The sequence below is a fragment of the Protopterus annectens genome, chromosome 6.part0 (assembly GCF_019279795.1).
Source record: "Protopterus annectens isolate FY-2018-M chromosome 6.part0, PAN1.0, whole genome shotgun sequence".
In the NCBI taxonomy this organism is placed as follows: domain Eukaryota; kingdom Metazoa; phylum Chordata; order Ceratodontiformes; family Protopteridae; genus Protopterus; species Protopterus annectens.
The window spans coordinates 1,986,837,703-1,986,857,836 of NC_056737.1; the positions used below are offsets into that span (position 1 = coordinate 1,986,837,703).

Consider the following 20,134-nt stretch of genomic DNA (forward strand, 5'->3'; position numbering starts at 1 on the left):
GCCTAACTACACTTTCCCCTGCCTCCACTTTACAGTCTCCAATCTCCTTCAGACTGGCCCTTCTACATAAGATATAATCCACCTGTATGCATCATCCTCCACTCTTGTATGTCACCCTATGCTCCTCCCTCTTGTTAAAATACGTATTCACCACAGCCATGTCCATCCTTTTAGCAAAATCCACTACCGTCTGACCTTCTGCATTCCTTTGCTTAACACCATACCTACCCATCACTTCCTCATCCCCTCTGTTCCCTTCACCAACATGCCCATTGAAATCTGCTCCAATCACCAGTCTCTCACCCTTGGGTACAGTCATCACCACTTCATCCAACTCACTCCAAAATTTTTCCTTCTCATCCATCGCACACCCAACTTGTGGAGGATATGCACTAACAACTTTCGTCATTACACCATCAATTTCCAGCTTCATAAACATCACTCTATCCAACACTATTTTCACCTCCAAAACACTTTTAACATACTGTTCCTTCAGGATAACCCCTATGCCATTTCTCCTCCCATCCACACCATGATAAAATACTCCCCTTTTACTATTTTAATTTTATTTTTGCAAGATCGGATGTTTGCATGTTGCTGCGCTCTGCTTAAACATGTCATATGTGCCAAAAAAAAAAAAACTTGATTTTTTTACATTTTGCATCAGTTTTACATGCCAATAGCCATAGTTTTGGCCATTGGCATGCCTAATGCACCTAATACATGCTTTACTTTTAGTTGTCACAGCCCCGTTTTTTTTTTTTTGGATTCCAGCACACAGTTACTTCCCTCATACATTCTTACTACAGACAAGGCTCCTGGATTGGTAAATTACCTCATTTGCATGATTTTCACCAGCAAATGAGGTGATTTACATTCCACAATCACATCCATGGCAGCATAGTGCTGGGAGGCTTGTGCACACCCCCAACTTTGTTTCCTGGATTGCTCTGTCTCCAAACTCCATGTTCGGGCTGCACCACTATGCCTACATGGAGAATAGCTCCATGCAGACTTTATTGAATTACCCCCTATGTGTCAGAGGGTCTATATTAGATCAGTAAATGCTTAAGAAAGCCAACACTGATTGATCGAATTTATGTAAGCGATTGTTTAAAATATCGAAGCAACAGAAACCCACATTTTTTCCTAGGGAAAGAATTTGGTTGTCCGTTTCTGTTGCTTCAGTATTTTCAGTGCTGTGGTGGAAAGTTACGGGACGAATTCAGGTAAGTGTGCGATTGTGCGGATGTGAGTGTTAGGGCAGGTTAGGTGAGTTAGGGTTAGGGCGCGGGTTAGGTATGTGTGCGATTGTGTGGACGTGAGAGTTAGGGCGGGTTAGGTGAGTTAGGGTTAGGAAGCGGGTGAGGTGAGTGTGCGATAATGACGGACCTTAGGGTTAGGGTTTGGGTTAAGGTAAGTGGATAGTTAGTGGTGTGTGTATAGTTTAATGTAGGGTTAGGGGTCAGATTTTAGGTGTATGTGTGTGGATTGCTGTTTGTTTGGTGTGCTTGTGTTGTGTGTATGTGTTTTGGATCAGCGATTTTTTTCCTTAGGAAAAAAAATCACTGATCTGACAGTTTGAGATTGTAAGTTTTTACTTACATAAGTTCGATCAACCAGCGTTTGCTTTTTTAAGCATCCGCTGATCTAATATAGACCCGTGTCAGATTGGTAGCATGGGATGTGAGCACTGCAGAAAGGTCTGTGTGGGAGACTAGTAACATGGAATGTGAGCTCTGCAATAAGGCCTATGTGGCAGATTAATAGTATATGATGTGAGCACTGCAGAAAAGTCTGTGTGTCAGATTGGTAGCATGGGATGTGATCTCTGCAGAAAGCATTGTGTGGTAGACTGTTAGCATGGGATTTGAGCATTGCAGAAAGGTCTAGGTGGCAGATTGGGGTCTATATCACTTAACTGAAAACCCAAACGATCAAACCCTTTACATCGAAACCTCAAACTATGGAACATACTTTTAATGGAAGTTTTTCTCAGGACAAAACAATGGTTGAACCACCATTGGGAATTTGCCATTTTCCTCACTGTAATGCAATCTCAGAGTTGGTATATTTAGCAAGGGAGGGTTCAGACCCCCACCTGGGTGGGTTTTAAACTTTATTATTTTTTTGATGGTCACTAGATTGGCAGAGAGTTATTTTGTCCTGGGAAAAATTTTGATTAAAAGTTCATTTGATGGTTTGAGGTTTTAATGTAAAGGGTTCAGTGAATAGTGGTTCAATCATTTCGGTTTTTGATTAACTGATATAGACCCAGCAAATTGGTAGCATGGGATGTGAGTGCTGCAGAAAGGTCTATGTGGCAGATTGGTAGAATGGAATGTGAGGACTGCAGAAAGGTCTATGCATCAGATTAGTAGCATAGGATGTGAGCACTGCAGAAAGGTCTATGTGGCAGATTGGTAGCATGGGATGTTAGCTCTGCAGAAAGGTTTATGTGGCAGATTGATAGCATGGAATATAAGTACTGCAGAAAGTTTTATGTGGCAGATTGACAGTATGGGATGTGAGCTCTGCAGAAAGGTCTTTGTGGCAAATTTGTAACATGGGATGTGAGCGCTGCAGAAAGGTCTACTTGGCAGACTGGTAGCATGGGATGTGAGCACTGCAGAAAGGTCTATGTGACAGATTGATAGCATGGAATGAGAGTGCTGCAGAATTTTTGTGGCAGATTGATAGCATGGGATGTGATCTCTGCAGAAAGGTCTGTGTGGCAAACTGGTAGCATGGGACATGAGCCCTACAGGAAGATTCCTGTTACACATTGGTAGCATGGGATGCATTGTGGTATTTCACCATCCTTACTTCAAAAATGCTGACACAAAACAATTATATAAATAAGAGACCTGATCTACTTAGCAAATAAGGGAAAGGTTTAGGGTACTGATTTATACAGGGTAGTTACCTCAACAATTCCAGATAATGAATCCACAGGTAGTGTTACTTGAAAGAGGTACTAAACCTACTGCTGTATAACAAGTACTCAGTAATGAAAGTATGCCTGATGAGTTATTCTATTGCACAGAAAAGAATGCCAGGTTTGTTTGCCATCACCCATGTTGTGATGGCTTCCATAAAAAGGCTGAAGACTGACCAAAACATTAAACCTGTGGGCAAGACGAGAGACAAGTCAGCAGTCTCAAACAGACCAGTGTTTTATTTCAGCTATAAGATGCTATTCTACCTCCTGGACATAGGGTCCCTGGCCAAACCACTACATAATCAGAGATAAAATAGACACAACTCATTCACTATGATTACTCTTCTTTTTGGTGGTTAATGAGCTAGAACATGGTGGCTGAAAAAAGCTTGCTACAGCAGAAACCATAACATTAAATCAAAGTAATAGTTTTCCTACATAGTTCAGTCTTCCATAGCCTCCCTCTCTGAAGAGAAAGTCAAACTAACCAGTGATTACAACTCCCTCAGCATTCACTGTTTTCTTTGCCCAGCACCACTTCTCAACATAAGTAACTAGTAGTATAATTAGGAACTAGATATTTACATGAAAGAATAATATGTTCCTCTTGTGAAGATTGAAGTACATTGTTATTGGTACATACTGAGTAGTACTGGAACACATGAAAAAAGGGAGTGCCATCATTATAAACTACTTCATGTAAGACATTATCCCATGGTGCAGACATTTAAACCTTTCTTTAACTGCTAACAGAATTTTCAGAATTTTTTAATAAAATTTGAATTCTATAATTCCTAGTAACTTTCTTTTAAAACAGAGATTAATGATGAGAACATAATCAGAAAAAGACTGAACATGCCAGTCAAAACTTATATACAGAAACCAGATTATGGCAAAATATAAAATACAATTTTTAAACTAGGTAACCTACCTTTTCCTGGAGCACCAATGGGTCCAGGAGGGCCCATGACACCGGAAGGACCATGAGGACCAGGAGTACCTGGTGAACCAATGCCGCCTTTCAATCCCTGTAAAACAGTTGTATAGTCTTTTATTTTATTATTTTTAATCATCTTCAGTAAAATTAATTTATAAAATTTAATGTTACAATATACTTTTTTTCACAGTATTGCACCTTGATTACTATTTATTAAAATTAATAAGCCATCTGCAAGTCTAATATAATTTGGCATAAGTAAAAATTGCCAGCTTCCTGATATTGGCAGCCATTCACAAACAATACTTTTAGAGTGATACTGTATGGCTAGATGGTGCTCAACCCTGAGAGGAGCCTCTCTTCATAGCCAGATGAATGTTACTTAAAACTAACTTTGCATTCACCTCAGAATTAACTATAAATAAGGGGGTGCAGAGGTCTTCCTCTGCATGTAAGTGGTATGGGAGGAAGCAAAACCCATTGTCCATTTGCAAATTCACATCAATGCCCTTTTGGACATTCTGCCTCATGGAAATGGTTGTTGAAGGGTTTGGTTTCAATGAACCATCCTATATTCCTTTTAGAGTAGTCATAAATAGAACAGTGATAGTTCTGTTTGCATAAAACCTTGTAATTTTGAATTTATATCTGTTTTGGTAATCTCGTTATAATCCTCAGAATCTCCATTATTTCTGTTCATGTAATATTTTTGCTTATGAGTAATCAGCACTCATACCTCCATGGCCAGAACCCAATTAAGTCTGAGTGAGTAAGAGTGTGTGTATACGTGTGTGTGTGTGTGTGTGTGTGTGTGTGTGTGTGTGTGTGTGTGTGTGTGTGTGTGTGTGTGTGTGTGTGCATTCATGCAGGTGCTTGCCTTGAGGAAGGGCTTACCGTGGGTCACCGAGATGACAAATGTAACATATGGAGTTAAGATTACAGTCCTGTTGTCTATGTGCAATGAACCCATTCATCCACAACCCCTTTTCTCCTTTTTCAACATGGGGTTGGGGTGTCACTTTAAGAGTGACAGTCTGCCTGTGCAAATTAGCAAACAACTGACATATAGTATACAGGTTTCCATACTGCATGCTTAATAAGCTTATTTGTCTACAAAATTATCTTAATGTTTGAACATTACTGTTGGGAGAGGTGCAGCCATAACAATGAAGCTTCATTCCATACTTTCTTGTTTGTTTCCAATATATGCCTTGCACTGCAGCCTGGTATGGGTGATTCTACCATATCTCCTCAAAGCACCAACATATGGAACATAGCACATTGACAACATTACCTTGCTGAACTACTCAGAAACTCCTTTCACAAGTACTTGATTTTGTAGGCAATACAAAGAAATGCAACAATATTAATAAAATCCCTATATGAAACAAGCACCCATGTTCCCTTATATGACATATAAGGCAAGCCTCCTTTTCCACATTGTCCAAACCTTACTATTCTAACCATGAGGTCACTGCCCCTCAAAGAAAGACAAGCTATGGACACATAAAGCAAAGCCCGTCTTGCCATTTCTCATATAAGCCTGAAGATCAGTCACCTAGTAAGAAGACACATCCTGTATGTATTCCAAGCAAAAGTAATATGAGCATCTGAAATAGAAGCTGTTATGTTCAAGAAGCTGTGATAATGAACTTGGCTGATCAGAACAATTGACTATAAACTGATATGGCCAGTGTATCCATGGTTCCTATCATATGTGCAAATTGTACTCTGTGTTTATGAACAAACAGACATCCAGGAATGTAAAGACTGAGAAGACCAATATTTTGATCCACCATTAGTCAATCTATTTTAACATACCTATATGTTAATAGACTATTACTGTTTTAATACAAGTAAAAGCATAATATGAGGACCTTTATTTTGTTTCATGATATTGGTTTTACCAATCAGTGTGCCAGTACTAAGGTATATTTCCCATCTACATTGCCAGTCACCAATCACCTAGGTAGTGACCTGCGTACTGGAGGAATGGATGGAGGGAGCAGGGAATGACAAAGTATCTATTAGTGACCCAGGTTGGGGCAGTGACCTGGGTAGTGGAGAACTAGGTGGAGAGAGCAGGGAATGACAGACATTCTGGTAGCAAACTTAACGTTTCTTGGAGGAAACATGAGATTGACTGGTAGCAGCCTTCCACAGGTGAAGGCAGAAGGACTTCCTCAGATAGACAAGAGCAGATGGGCACATACAGGAAGACAACACCATTTTCCTTGCATTATTTTCATGATATGACATATCTCAGAGGGAGACACAAATGTGGGGATCACCACAACAATGTATAGCCATCTCAGTATCTATCTATATATGAGTATGCAGATAAAGATGTATGCATGCACATGTATCAATTTATATCTAACTCAGTAACCACCTATGTATGAATAGGTGTGCCCTCACACATGCATAGGTGAGGTGAGTGTCTGTATGAGGGTATATCTATGTACACACACACACACACACACACACACACACATATATATATATATATATATATATATATATATACATATATATATATATATATCTACACAACTAAAAACCAATCAGATGTCTCAAAATTTGGTGCGCATTTAATAATGAAACCTACAAAGCAGCACAGTTATACACCCACCTCTCATTTACAGCCATATGGGTTGTCAATAAGCTTTACAAAATGAGTGCACATTTTAATCTTGATAAATAATTACACAATATACTTTAAGGATATGAAACAGACTTATAACTATGTCAAGAGTTTATGCTATATAAAAGATTTCAGGATTTCTCAATTGCTGTAAGGGCCCCATGGATCCTATGGCTTACAGAAAGGGTGTGGATAGCTTTCCTTTTTTACTCTTTTAGTTTAGCATTTCAGTACATTGTCCTCTTCTCTAGGTAGGTGAGATAGAAGGAATATTTGTTTCTTTACATTCAGAAGATATATATATATATATATATATATATATATATATATATATATATATAGTGCATGAACCAGCGGCTTACCCCGAAGTAAAGCTGTGCATGGACAGTCAGTCATAAACACACCAAATTCCCCCAGCACCAGCTCTCTTGAAATAAACTTTCCGTGGTAATAAACCACACCATATGGCCATAAATTCACCTTTTTTAATAACATAGTGAACAAATACACTCTTCAGTGCACAGAGTAATGTCTCTAATGTAGCTGAGCCTTATTTAGAGACATTACTTTGTGCACTGAAGAGTGTATTTGTTCAGTAAGTCATTAAAAAGGTGAATTTATGGTCGTATGGTGTGGTTTATTACCACAGAATGTTTATTTGAAGCGAGCTGGTGCTGGAGGAATTTGGTGTATGTATATATATATATATATATATATATATATATATATATATATATATATATATATATACATATTTATATATATATATATATATATATATATATATATATATACATATATATATATATATATATATATACACATATACATATATATATGTATATATATATATATATATATATATATATATATATATATATATATATATACACATATACATATATATATATATATATATATATATATAGACATATACATATATATATATATATATATATTATATATACATACATACATATATATATATATATATATATATATACATACATATATATATATATATATATATATATATACATATATATATATATATATATATATAGTATATGTCTGTATATGTGTATATATACACACACACACACACACACACACACACACACACACATAGAAATATATATATATATATATATATATATATATATATATATATATATATATATATATATATAAGCTAAGTTTTGTCTACATATTTTATCATCTAAGTTACACTAGGCATCAGTAACTCATGAAGCGGGATGGCTTAAAAATGTTAATGTACATGTCATATATTTCAGGAAACTGTAGCACAGCTGTTGAGAAATTTACCTTTATTCCTCTTTGCCCAGGTATACCTCTTGAACCCAGTGAACCAGGCAAGCCAGCTTGACCTTTTGGACTTATTTCACCCTAGCAATAAAAAAACAGTACATTAGATGTTACAGAATGTTTACGTCCCTGGAGGTGGAGACTTCTTTATATCAGCAGTTTGAAATAATATAGGAAACACTTCCATATAAAATAATTTTAAAAATAAATCTTTTCTGTGGAAAGGTTTTATGACAGAGTAAAGAAATTATGACATTGAAGTAATACCCTTTAACTAGCTATAAAAAAATAAATAGGTTTGAAGTTCAGGTAACAGGAATAGCAAACTAGTAGTCCACAATGGACAAAAACATAATGCTTCAACAAAAATTAACTTGGGAAGAAAGTATAGCTATATTCTATACAATACAACCAAGTGAGTGCACTTTTTCTTTAGTACTAATCATGCACGTGTTGTAAATTATAACTTATCAATTGTATCTTTCGGCTTTTCCCGGTTAGGGGTCGCCACAGCGGAAACTCCGGTCCGCTAATGATTGGCAGACGATTTTTACATACCGACTTGCCAGGCCTGATGCACAACCTTCAACGAAGGTACACCCATTCACGCATGTCTCCACACAGAAGAAGCTTTAGCTGAGAATCAAACAGGACAACGTCTTACTGTGAGGTGACAACGCTACCGCAGCACCACCACCGCAGCTTAAATGATAACTTATCAATTATCATACCTAAATACTTGTATTCATTGAATATACTTTGTTTTTATTTTAATACTTTGATTAGATTTAAAACAAAGGACAGGATTCAATAAACTCCTTGTAGGAATAGCATTATTCCTACACAGAGTGAAAGATGTCCTTGTCCGCATCCGCCTCTCAGCAGAGCGCCTTGCATATTAATGAAGGTGTGCTACTGAGACGAAGCTGTGTACACAGATATGGAATCAGTGCAGGGGGAGTGTTACAGTAGTGCTCGCAGATCTGTAACATGCCCCCTACACTGTCAAAGTGCCATATGGCACTTTAAAATAGAAAACAGTGTTCAAGGACGCTGAAATACTGAATGGGAAGTGGATTTGATGCAAGGGGTGTGTGACAGGTTCTGTAACACACACCTCCTGCATTGTGAAAGTGCTGTATGGCACTTTACAATAAAATAGTGTCCTCGGACAAACACCTCTCAACCTCTTACAGCAAGAAGTGTGGACAAAGCCCATTGATTAAAAGTGGGATAAAAGCCCAAAGAATAGGGAAAGTTTATAAATATTGCTCTTACAAACTTAGAAAGTTGATAGAATGACAAGTTTTGCATTACCATGGATTTTCATGAAGAGTATGTGGCCTGAAACTCAAATGCTTACTTCATATATATATATATATATATATATATATATAGAGAGAGAGAGAGAGAGAGAGAGAGAAAAAACAATGTAAGTGGTGCGAGTAGCAATCCAAGAAACACCAAGGAATATATATCCACAAGAGTACTTCAAGTTCTTGAACGCAAATTTATTTTCAGATAAAATACGTTTTCGCCACTACAAAAACACAGAAGCTTCCTCAGAATCAAAACACAAGAAGAAAGTGCCAAAATGTTTAAATATACAAAGGGAAGTTGATCAAACAACATCACTTCCTGTCAAGGTGCTAGAACAATAGAACAGTCAAACAGTATATATTATACAATAAATGTTAAAAATATATATGTATAAAATAAACAAATGAACCATTTAAAAAAAAATTTTGTTAATAAACAATTAATTTATTATATTCAGTATTAACTTTGTAATTACTAAATACATAAAGATACCTAAATAAACATATTAAAATTATATTTATATTTATATTAATTATTTATTATCAATAAATCAATTAATGAGTAACCAAATACCTAAACATCTAAAATCTAAACGTTTAACTAAACTATATATCTTCATGACCCTTAATTTTCAGAAAGAAATTTTTGTATATCAATGATTTAATTTGAATATATTAAACTAATAAAAAACCATCCCCAAATAAAATAGGACCTAACATAAGGTCCTATCTCATATAACTTTTTAATCTGAGAACTGCTGAAATATTGCAGTTCTCATTTAAACCAGGGAGATTAAAAGCGTCTAATTTGATTTGCCATTCTAATACACGCAATTCTAACATAAGGGAAAGTGGTCCACCTCTCACACCAGGGGGGAGTTGGTCAATACCCATGAACACAAACTTGTGGTCCGGGTAATTGGATATATGCTTGGCAAGAGCATTATCCAATTTGCTATTTCTGATGGCATAAATATGTTGGTAGACACGTTCGCGAAGCTTTCGATCGGTCTTACCAACATAAAATGCTGTACAGCATTGACAAAAAGCCACATAAATGACAGATTTGCTCTCACAATTGATTTTTTGGTGAATATAATATTTTTTCATTTTAATGGAAAAAGATTCTCCTGTTCTAACAAGTTTACACCAATTACAAGCTCCACATATTAAAGACCCCTTCCTTCTGTTGAATTGGTTGGTGTATGGTTTTCTTTGTAATAGTTCTTTCAAATTTTCAACAACAGCAAGCCTACCCAAAATTAAAGATACCTCCTTCACGAGAGGTACCTACAGGGGTTAATAGCTTGGATACCTCTTAGACCTATGATCTTGATTCACCTTCCTTACCTATCGATAATAATGATGAGGAAATTATACAGAATAACAATAGAACGAGATCGAGTAATAGGATCAAAGGTAATAACCCCAATAAAGGTAGGAATGCTAACAATAGTGAACATCAGAACCATCAGAGGAATAATAGTAATCAAAGTAATTTTTTAGGCCCAGAGCCTCAACGGACCTATTACACCAGGAACAGAGCTCGGAACAATTGAGTCCTGTTGTTTCCTTAGGTGAGAATTTTAATTTAGAAATTCCTAATGGCTCACAAACTACTGTTAATGAATACCCTATTATACAGACCAACCTTAAGGGTGATTTTAAGGTGTATAATTTTTCAAGTGTCAGTTTACAGTCTGAGCTTATTGAGTTGTTAGCTCGGGGGAACACTTTTGTACCTAGTGTTCACTTTGATTTAACAAAGACTATAATTGATTTGAAGATTTTCATTAGAAAACTTAATTTGAATTTATTATTTAATAATGAAACTAGTGACACAAGTTCATGTTTGAAATTACCTAGCGTTTTTAATCCTCCATTGCATATTGGATTGTGTGTCTTTGAAAAAGTTTGTGAAGTGGATATTAGACATATTAAGGATAGCTTTAGGACTGGAAAACCATCTATTAATCCTAATGTAACTAAAGAACAGAGAATAGCCTTAAACAATCTTAACCTACTCCCGATCCGAGTTGTAAAACCTGACAAGGGTGGAGGATTGGTTATTCTTGATAATGATACGTATACAGAGAAAATGTTATCAGTATTGGATTCACCAGCATATAGCCTTTCTTCACTTAATGAAATGAATGTCATTTATAACAGGATTAGAGGATATTTGAGAGATATGTTTTTATCTGGGAAGATTAAAATTGACTTATATAATTTCCTAGATATCACATATCCTAAAGTTCCAGTTATGTTTGGAATTCCCAAGATCCATAAGGATCTTGGGAATCCTCCTATGAGAGCATTGGTGGATGGAAGATTTTCTATGACTTACCCTTGTGCTTGTTTAATAGACCACATTCTGGGTAAATATATTAAGAATATTCCAGTTGTCTGTAAAGATTCTTGGTCTTTTCTCAGCAATATTAATAATATTACATATGATGAACGTAATAACTTTCTCACTATCGACGTGGTCGATCTTTATACTTCCATTCCCCATCAGGAAGCTATAGAGTGGATAGCTTTAATGTTACAAGAATTGGAGGTAACTCAAAATTAAATAGATATTGTTACAGAACTTTTAGATATAGTTCTTAGTTCCAACTTTTTCATTTTTGACAACAAATATTACCTCCAAAAACAAGGAGTAGCCATGGGTTCTCCATGCGGTGCAAGCGTTGCTAACTTCTTCATGGCTTTTTGGGAAAATAAGTTTATATTAAAAAATCCTGATTTCAAAAGCCAACTTCGCTTGTACATGCATTTTTTGGATGACATTTTTATATTATTCCATGGTGATGCATTAGAAGTAGAAACTTTATTGCATTATATGAACAGTAGAACAAGATTTCTTAAATTCACGTATCATTTCTCTGTAGATGAAATCAACTATCTAAATGTGAAATTGACTAAAGACATAATAAATAGAAATTACTTGTCTTCGGTCTTTCGAAAACCTACTTATTGCAATTCTCTACTCCATTTTACTAGTCTACATCCATTAAGACAGAAGCGATCCATAGTGAAGGGTCAGTTAGTAAGAGCCGTGCGCATGTGCAGTATGATTCACTCTTTTAAACAGGAATGTAATTTTCTTAGGAATTTATTTCTTAATAGAGGCTACCCAGATACTCTCATTGATGGGATTATCGAGGAAATAGAATTTAAACGATCAACTGGTTTTTATAAACCTTTATTAGAAGAAAATAAAGGTCAGGAATTCCAGAATGCCACTTCACTAAATGTCTCACAAGAAATTTTGACATCGACTCAAATTGATATTATATCTAACAACAAAAACAAAAAAGTTGATTTTTCAACATGTTTCATTACTACTTTTAGTATTGATTCTAAATTTATTTTTGATATTATTCTTAAAAACTGGCATTTTATTAGTAATGATACTTTTCTTTCGTTAAAGTTGGGATTATTGCCAAAAGTGGTGTATAGGAGAGGAAAAAATTTGAAAGAACTATTACAAAGAAAACCATACACCAACCAATTCAACAGAAGGAAAGGGTCTTTAATATGTGGAGCTTGTAATTGGTGTAAACTTGTTAGAACAGGAGAATCTTTTTCCATTAAAAGGAAAAAATATTATATTCACTAAAAAATCAATTGTGAGAGCAAATCTGTCATTTATGTGGCTTTTTGTCAATGCTGTACAGCATTTTATGTTGGTAAGACCGATCGAAAGCTTCACAAACGTGTCTACCAACATATTTATGCCATCAGAAATAGCAAATTGGATAATGCTCTTGCCAAGCATATATCCAATTACCTGGACCACAAGTTTGTGTTCATGGGTATTGACCAACTCCTCCCTGGTGTGAGAGGTGGACCACTTTCCCTTATGTTAGAATTGCATGAATTAGAATGGCAAATCAAATTAGACGCTTTTAATCTCCCTGGTTTAAATGAGAACTGCAATATTTCAGCAGTTCTCAGATTAAAAAGTTATATGAGATAGGACCTTATGTTAGGTCCTATTTTATTTGGGGATGGTTTTTTATTAGTTTAATATATTCAAATTAAATCATTGATATAAAAAAATTTCTTTCTGAAAATTAAGGGTCATGAAGATATATAGTTTCGTTAAACATTTAGATTTTAGATGTTTAGGTATTTGGTTACTCATTAATTGATTTATTGATAATAAATAATTAATATAAATGTAAATATAATTTTAATATGTTTATTTAGGTATCTTTATGTATTTAGTAATTACAAAGTTAATACTGAATATAATAAATTAATTATTTATTAACAAAAAAAATTTTAAATGGTTCATTTGTTTATTTTATACATATATATTTTTAACATTTATTGTATAATATATACTGTTTGACTGTTCTATTGTTCTAGCACCTTGACAGGAAGTGATGTTGTTTGATCAACTTCCCTTTGTATATTTAAACATTTTGATGCTTTCTTCTTGTGTTTTGATTCTGAGGAAGCTGCTGTGTTTTTGTAGCGGCGAAAACGCATTTTATCTGAAAATAAATTCGCGTTCAAGAACTTGAAGTACTCTTGTGGATATATATTCCTTGGTGTTTCTTGGATTGCTACTCGCACCACGTACATTGTTTTTTCTCTGTGTTTGCTTTTCCGTACTTGGTATATATATATATATATATATATATATATATATATATATATATATATATATATATATATATATATATATATATATATAATGATTATTTTTTTCTGTTGCATATATAGAAATGTATAGCTCAAATCTTTACAGCAAAGTTAGTGGTTTGCGTTCTGACTTTACATGCAGTAGATGCATGGTTTGAATGCCAAGACAGGGCATTCAGCTTTTACATGAGAAAGCACTGTTAAATTACTTTTTGTTTGTTTAATGATGTAGTGTTGATATTTGTTAACCAGGGTAGTGTAGCTGGTCCAAAATGCCAGTGTCAGTGGATCTATGATGTGAAATCCCCCATTTAAATATGTGTCCCATACAGTACAGTCACACCCCAAGGTAATGTAATCAAAGCACATAGGGGGCATCATGTGAAGTAAAATATATATGCTTACTAATATGTCAGTAATGAGTAATTAATAATCAATTCTTATTTTTTTTAAATGAAAACTGTTGTTTGCACTTAGCTCAGTTTTGCAAAGCAATGCTAAGCCAAATTAAGGAATGCTTAAACAAGACCATTCTAAGCAGTATTCAGCTCAGCTGAGTGGATTTGCACACTGCTAAGCACTGTTCAGCATTTGTCACTTTAAGCACTGCTCATCTCAGCTTAGTGGGTTTGTGCATTGCTGAGCTTTGTTCAGCATTTTCAAAAATGGTCCAGTGATGGCAAACGGGGGGAATATGGCCTTATTTGAACCACACAGGCAGGAATACAGGCAGACCCTATTATAGTTTGATACTTGTAGGTGCTATGTCAGGTGCTGCTGAAGGAGCACACTTTTGGGTACAATGCTGGGCATTTTGGTGTCTTGGGTCATGGCTAGGCTTCTTGTAAAGAACCATGACATCAGACCACTGCAGAGCTAGTACCAGGGTTCAGAATACAAGAATGAGGCCTGGGACCATCTGACAAGTGAGCTCCCAATGCCACTGGCATGCCGCACACTGGTGAGCAGGTCTGTCACCGTTGTGATGACCTCAAACAGAGGAAGGGGCCTCTCTTGGTCCAATGGATCCAAGATGCTTGGGACAGGAATGCCCCAGAGGTTTGTAAGTATTTGACCTGTTGCTTTATCAAACTGTGGTATGATTTTCTGATAGACAGGTATGCATAATGGTGTGTTTTTACCCCACAGCTGCAGAGGAGAGAGCTCATAATGTGAAAGCCCATGGAGCACGACTAGAGAGGCTGTGTTGGCAGTGTGGTGAGTACAGATGTATCTTGCAATATATATATATATATATATATATATATATATATATATATATATATAGTCCAATAAATAAGAAAGGTCAATTGTTTACCACCATTAGGTATAGTGTGTTGTGAGTGCACTGAATAAATGTGTTGTTAGACCAACATTCATATAAGTAAGTAATGCCAGGTACTGTGTAATAGAGATGAAGGCAGCAAACAAGCTACTATTGATGAAAGGAAGCCAGTACTTTATTAATACTGTGTAGGAATGCATCTGTTAAAACGATGTAGTGTGCTTGCTGCTGTGAATGTAATCACTGGAATACATTCTTCATCTACAGGATATGCAGTACAACTGAATGTAGATGTTAGACTGTAATAAAGCACTGCGTCACGTTACCCACAATAAAGCTTATTCCAAAAAAATTGTTGTGTTTAATCTGGTCTGTTGTTGAAGAAATACAAGTGTACAGGTGCTACACAGCAAATATGGTTATGGGAGCATGAAGTCACTGAGGTTCTTCTGCTAAGCAACTGTTATGCCAAACTGTAGATGTGGAGCTGTAAGACAAGATAAAAGGAAAATTGATATATGTTCTGCACTAAGATCTGAACCTTGAATAGCAATGTGTAATGTATTAGACTGTGTTTCTTGCAGCATTGTCTTGTGTAACTCTTTGCATTTAAGCTACATGTATTCCTGAATGTAGGTATGCTGATGCAGGCAAGTATGAGACTGTAATAGGTGGAGTCTGCAAATGTATGATGTGCAAATGTATATGGGTCTGGTATTTAACCTAGCACCCTGCCATGGTCTGTACAGATCACACTATTCACATCCACTAGAGGTTAAATGTGTACACCTGCATTCAAAGTATCAATACACAGTTCACTATCTATCATGCATGAATCTCGGGCGTGTATGTTTAACTGTCACTACAGTCTTCTGTTACACTCCACTTATATTACAAGGCTAGACTGTGTAACCAAGTGAGTTTTAGGCACAAATCAGTTAGGCATCAAACAGCAGTGCCCCATTAGCTCAGTCTGATAAGAAATAGATATATGTTATTAAGTTTTGCACACACAGATCACAGTTTGAATCCTTGGACTGGTACGAAGATGTATTTCTAGTTACACACAAGTAATCCTGAGTATTTGTAGAAACAGTCAGGTAGTGTTAACCAATATTTTCTCCATAGGGCTCACAGGTAAAGAAATGTTTGTATTAGCTGTATGAAGGGTATAGTAATAAACTCTGTACAAACGTTCTAGCGTCCAACCCATTACCTACAAAGGACAGCAGGATAGGTATATAGACCATGCACTCTTCCCAAGACATGTCTGTCAAGTGTCACTCTGTCATGGCTAGTGAGCACTGTTGCCAATAACCTTGTGCACACATATAAATTCAGTACAAATATGCTATTAGCACACTCACATAACATCAGTGCAGGGTACACCTTGCTGGTCATATATGTAAACCTGTCATGTACGAGTCCCTTGTACTCATGTACCTAGAGTTTTCACAGTTTGCCCCATGCCATTCCAGGCTGACAGTTTAACAGGTATGTATGTGCTACAGAAGCTATAGGCCACAGGTAGATGTAAAGCGAGGGCATACCTGTAGAGTATTGAGCAGTACCGTTGTGAAAAATATAAGCCTATACAGTTGGTAATGGACTTTCTTTCTCCCCCCCCCCACTCCTTATCTGCATCAATAATTATTGTTCATATACTATGGGTATGTTGTTCTCAAAACCTAATGTTGGGACTTGTGTTCTATTTTGCACATATATTTAATTGCTTGTTCAAATACTATTGTTGGTAGCCTGTTGCCATAAATGTAACTGGCATGCTGTTACAATACTGACTGTTATTCCATTTATGCATGTGTTCTGTTTGCTATTTAATTGTTTCACATCTATTGTTCTGGGTTAATTGGAACACCCATGCATGCTGTTAAAACTAATTTTGAAATGTGTTGTTCATGACTAATGAATACATTTTGAAAAACCTCAACACCATAGCACGTTTAAGAAGACAGATCCCAGCGGATCTGCCTGTCCCACCTCATCTGACTGTGGCACCAGGCCTCAGCACATCTGGGACCCAACCTGGAACTGCCTTCTCTGTTGGTCCTACAACACCCTCGGGTGGAACCTCCTCAGGGGATGGGGCCTGTCTCCCCCGGGGTGTGGGCGCTGAGAGGAATTAGTCATCTGCAAACAGTTCTGAGACATGGTGCACAGGGTGATCAAGACAGAGTTGGATGTATGTCTGAGCCAGATCAAGGGCAGACTGGTGCAGCTCGAGCCATCCTGCCCCAACACAGCCACCTTTGGGGACGGGAAGGAGCAGTGGTGACTGCTCATGAGTAGGCACCTTAGTCCCACTGTTTCCAAATGGGGGTACATGGGCCTCTGATTCCCAACCACCCTCCTTATCCAAGGTGTTTACCCCCCTCATGTGTCATACACCACCCCTATCTGCTGTCTTGTCTGTCTGCATCACATCCCATACATAGTTCTCCATTTTGCTCCCATGACTGATGTCAATCAATTTACCCTTGAATTACTCAACCAATGTTTGTCTCCTACACCCCTCCCTGTGGGGTGTGACACTCTAAATTTCAAATTGTTCACATCATTCACAGCTGTTGCTGCAGAAGAAATGAAGAGCTATAGTCTTTTCCTACACCCATCCTGCACATCCCTAGCTGCCTTTCATAATGCTTTTCCCCCTGCTTGTCCCCATTTCACCACTTTCCTATCACCCCTTTTTTCTTTTCTTTTTTCGGAATTAGTGCAGGTTTAAGTGGGAGTAAGTGCTGCTAAGCACAGCTAAGGGAAGCTAAGCTTCTCTTGGCACAGCTTAGTGTCGCAGAAAACATGCAAACCCGCTTAAAACTGCTTTAATCACTCTATCTCAATCAGCCACTGTTCTGCACAGCAACAAAATAACCAGCCATGCCAGGGATCAAACACAGGATGAACATTAGGGAAAAAAAGTAATCACTGGCAGGTCTCCAAGAAAAAGACCCTGTGTACTATAGTCACAGCAACATACCACTACATCATATCAGCTGTGAGAATTGCTAATGCTTTTGTAAATACATATGATATATTACAGTCATTTAACATTAGGGAAATAAAGTCAGCATTACCAACTCTTAAACCCAGGACTCTGTACACTACAGTCACAGCAATATACCACTACACCATATCAGCTCTGTGGAATTAGTACTGCTTTTGTATATATATCATGCAGTATAGTCATGTTACATTAGGGACAAATGACAAAGCTGCCAAGCATTGAACCCAGGACCTTCCCGACTACATTCAGATCATTACACCACTATACCAAATCAGTTCTGGAGACTTACTGATGCATTTGCAAATATATCATGCACTACAGGGATGTAACTGTAGAGAAAAAAAGACATCAGTGCGAAACATACCTCTAAACGTCTTAGAGCAAGATATCTGGAGAAAGCCACAAATAATGGTGGGACAAAGGCCCAAACATAGGGACACTTTTTAAATATTGCTCTTACAAATTTAGAAAGTTAATAGAATAACAGAATTTGCATTAGCATGAATTTTCTGAAGGATATGAAGTCAGAAACTATTATTTTTTCTTCCTTATTTTCAGACTTCAAACCTCAATTATCTGCTAGAAAACTGCAATTTTATGAGAAATATACTAAAAATAAGTGACAAAAGCCTGGACATTCTGTGAAAATCTGTACAGTTGACAGGTATAGTGAGAAATTTTTAACCCAGAACCAACTGCACTACAGTCAGAGCAACATACCAGTAAGCCAACTGACCTCTGAAGTATAACGACTGCTTTTACAAACATATCCTGATTGCCAGTCACACACTATTCCTATATGTACTGTCCCAAAACACAGTGTACTTGGAATGTTGAGGTTTCTAGGGGCATGTCTCAGCCTGCCCCTACAAACATACACAGCTGATAGACCAGCATCGACTGTAGCAGCATGCACAGTCAGATAGAAAAGGAGCTATGATACTCACATCTGCCTGTCTCCTTACTCAGCCCAATATAGTACACTGCTACAGAATCTGAAAGTCTGATAACAATGGCCAGACATACATACCTCTCAACTGTACAGATTTCCAAAGAATGCCCAGAGTTTTGCCTCATAGTTTTGGCCTGTTCCTCATAATATTGTATGGTTTTCTGGCAAGTCACTGGAATGATAGAGGAATAAAGTCACTAAATAATAATATACAATTCAGTTTCAGACTTCAAATCCTTCAGAAAATGTATGTCAAAACAAACCCTGTTACCCTAGCAATTTTCTAAGTTTATAACATCAATAATTAAAATCTGTCCCTATTTCTGGCCCTTTGTCCCCCCATTTTATTGGGCTTTGTCCAGATTTCTTATGCTAAGAGGTTGACAGGTATGCAGACACAGCATCCAAACCTGTGGACATAACACATCAATCCAAACAGTGGACAGTATTTCCGCCTACCCTCTGTGATGCTGTAGCTTCCGCACCTCCATAATATCCTCCTCACAGGCCAGGAAAATGGGCAAGGCCTACATGAAGGACTTAATTATAGCACTGTGTTGCCATGTCATTGGCTAATGGAAAGGCAACACAGCTGTTCTGGATGCGATTAGCAAGTGGGAGACACAGATCGGTCGATGTACAGGCCATCGCTTGCTCATGAGCATTACCAACAAAAGGCAGGCTGCTGCATATACTAAACAGGTCTGACGCTTTTTTTCTGGAAGACAAACTGCAAATCTTGATAACAATACTTGTGGATTTCTTCTGACAAAGGAGTACAGCAGTATACCAGGCGCGTCATACAATTAAGCATGTAATGGAATGCAGATGGGGGGGATGCAGTCATAGGAAATAGGAATTTAAACAGTAGGACTCATCAAGACTTCCTGGACTGACATGTTGCATGATGCCTCTGTCTGCAGTGGCATAGGTCACAGCTCTGGCCCCTGAGTCACCCCAGCAATGGTCAGCTCACATACGAGTACTACTGGATTGTCTGTTGCACAATACTAACTGTGACACTGCCTGCCCGGCTAGCTGGTTGTTGT

The 20,134-nt window shown here is 36.9% G+C and overlaps 1 protein-coding gene across 1 annotated transcript in view; it reads right to left on the reverse strand.

Moving 5' to 3' along the window:
• The window catches only part of LOC122805018 (acetylcholinesterase collagenic tail peptide-like), a 951,363-nt gene that overhangs the window by 482,664 nt on the left and 448,565 nt on the right, over window positions 1-20,134 (reverse strand). Inside the window, exons 11-12 of the mRNA XM_044075274.1 lie at window positions 7,849-7,929; window positions 3,873-3,969 (exon numbers count right to left, since the gene is read on the reverse strand). Coding sequence (XP_043931209.1) covers window positions 3,873-3,969; window positions 7,849-7,929 — 178 coding nt within the window. The remainder of the gene's footprint in view (window positions 1-3,872; window positions 3,970-7,848; window positions 7,930-20,134) is intronic.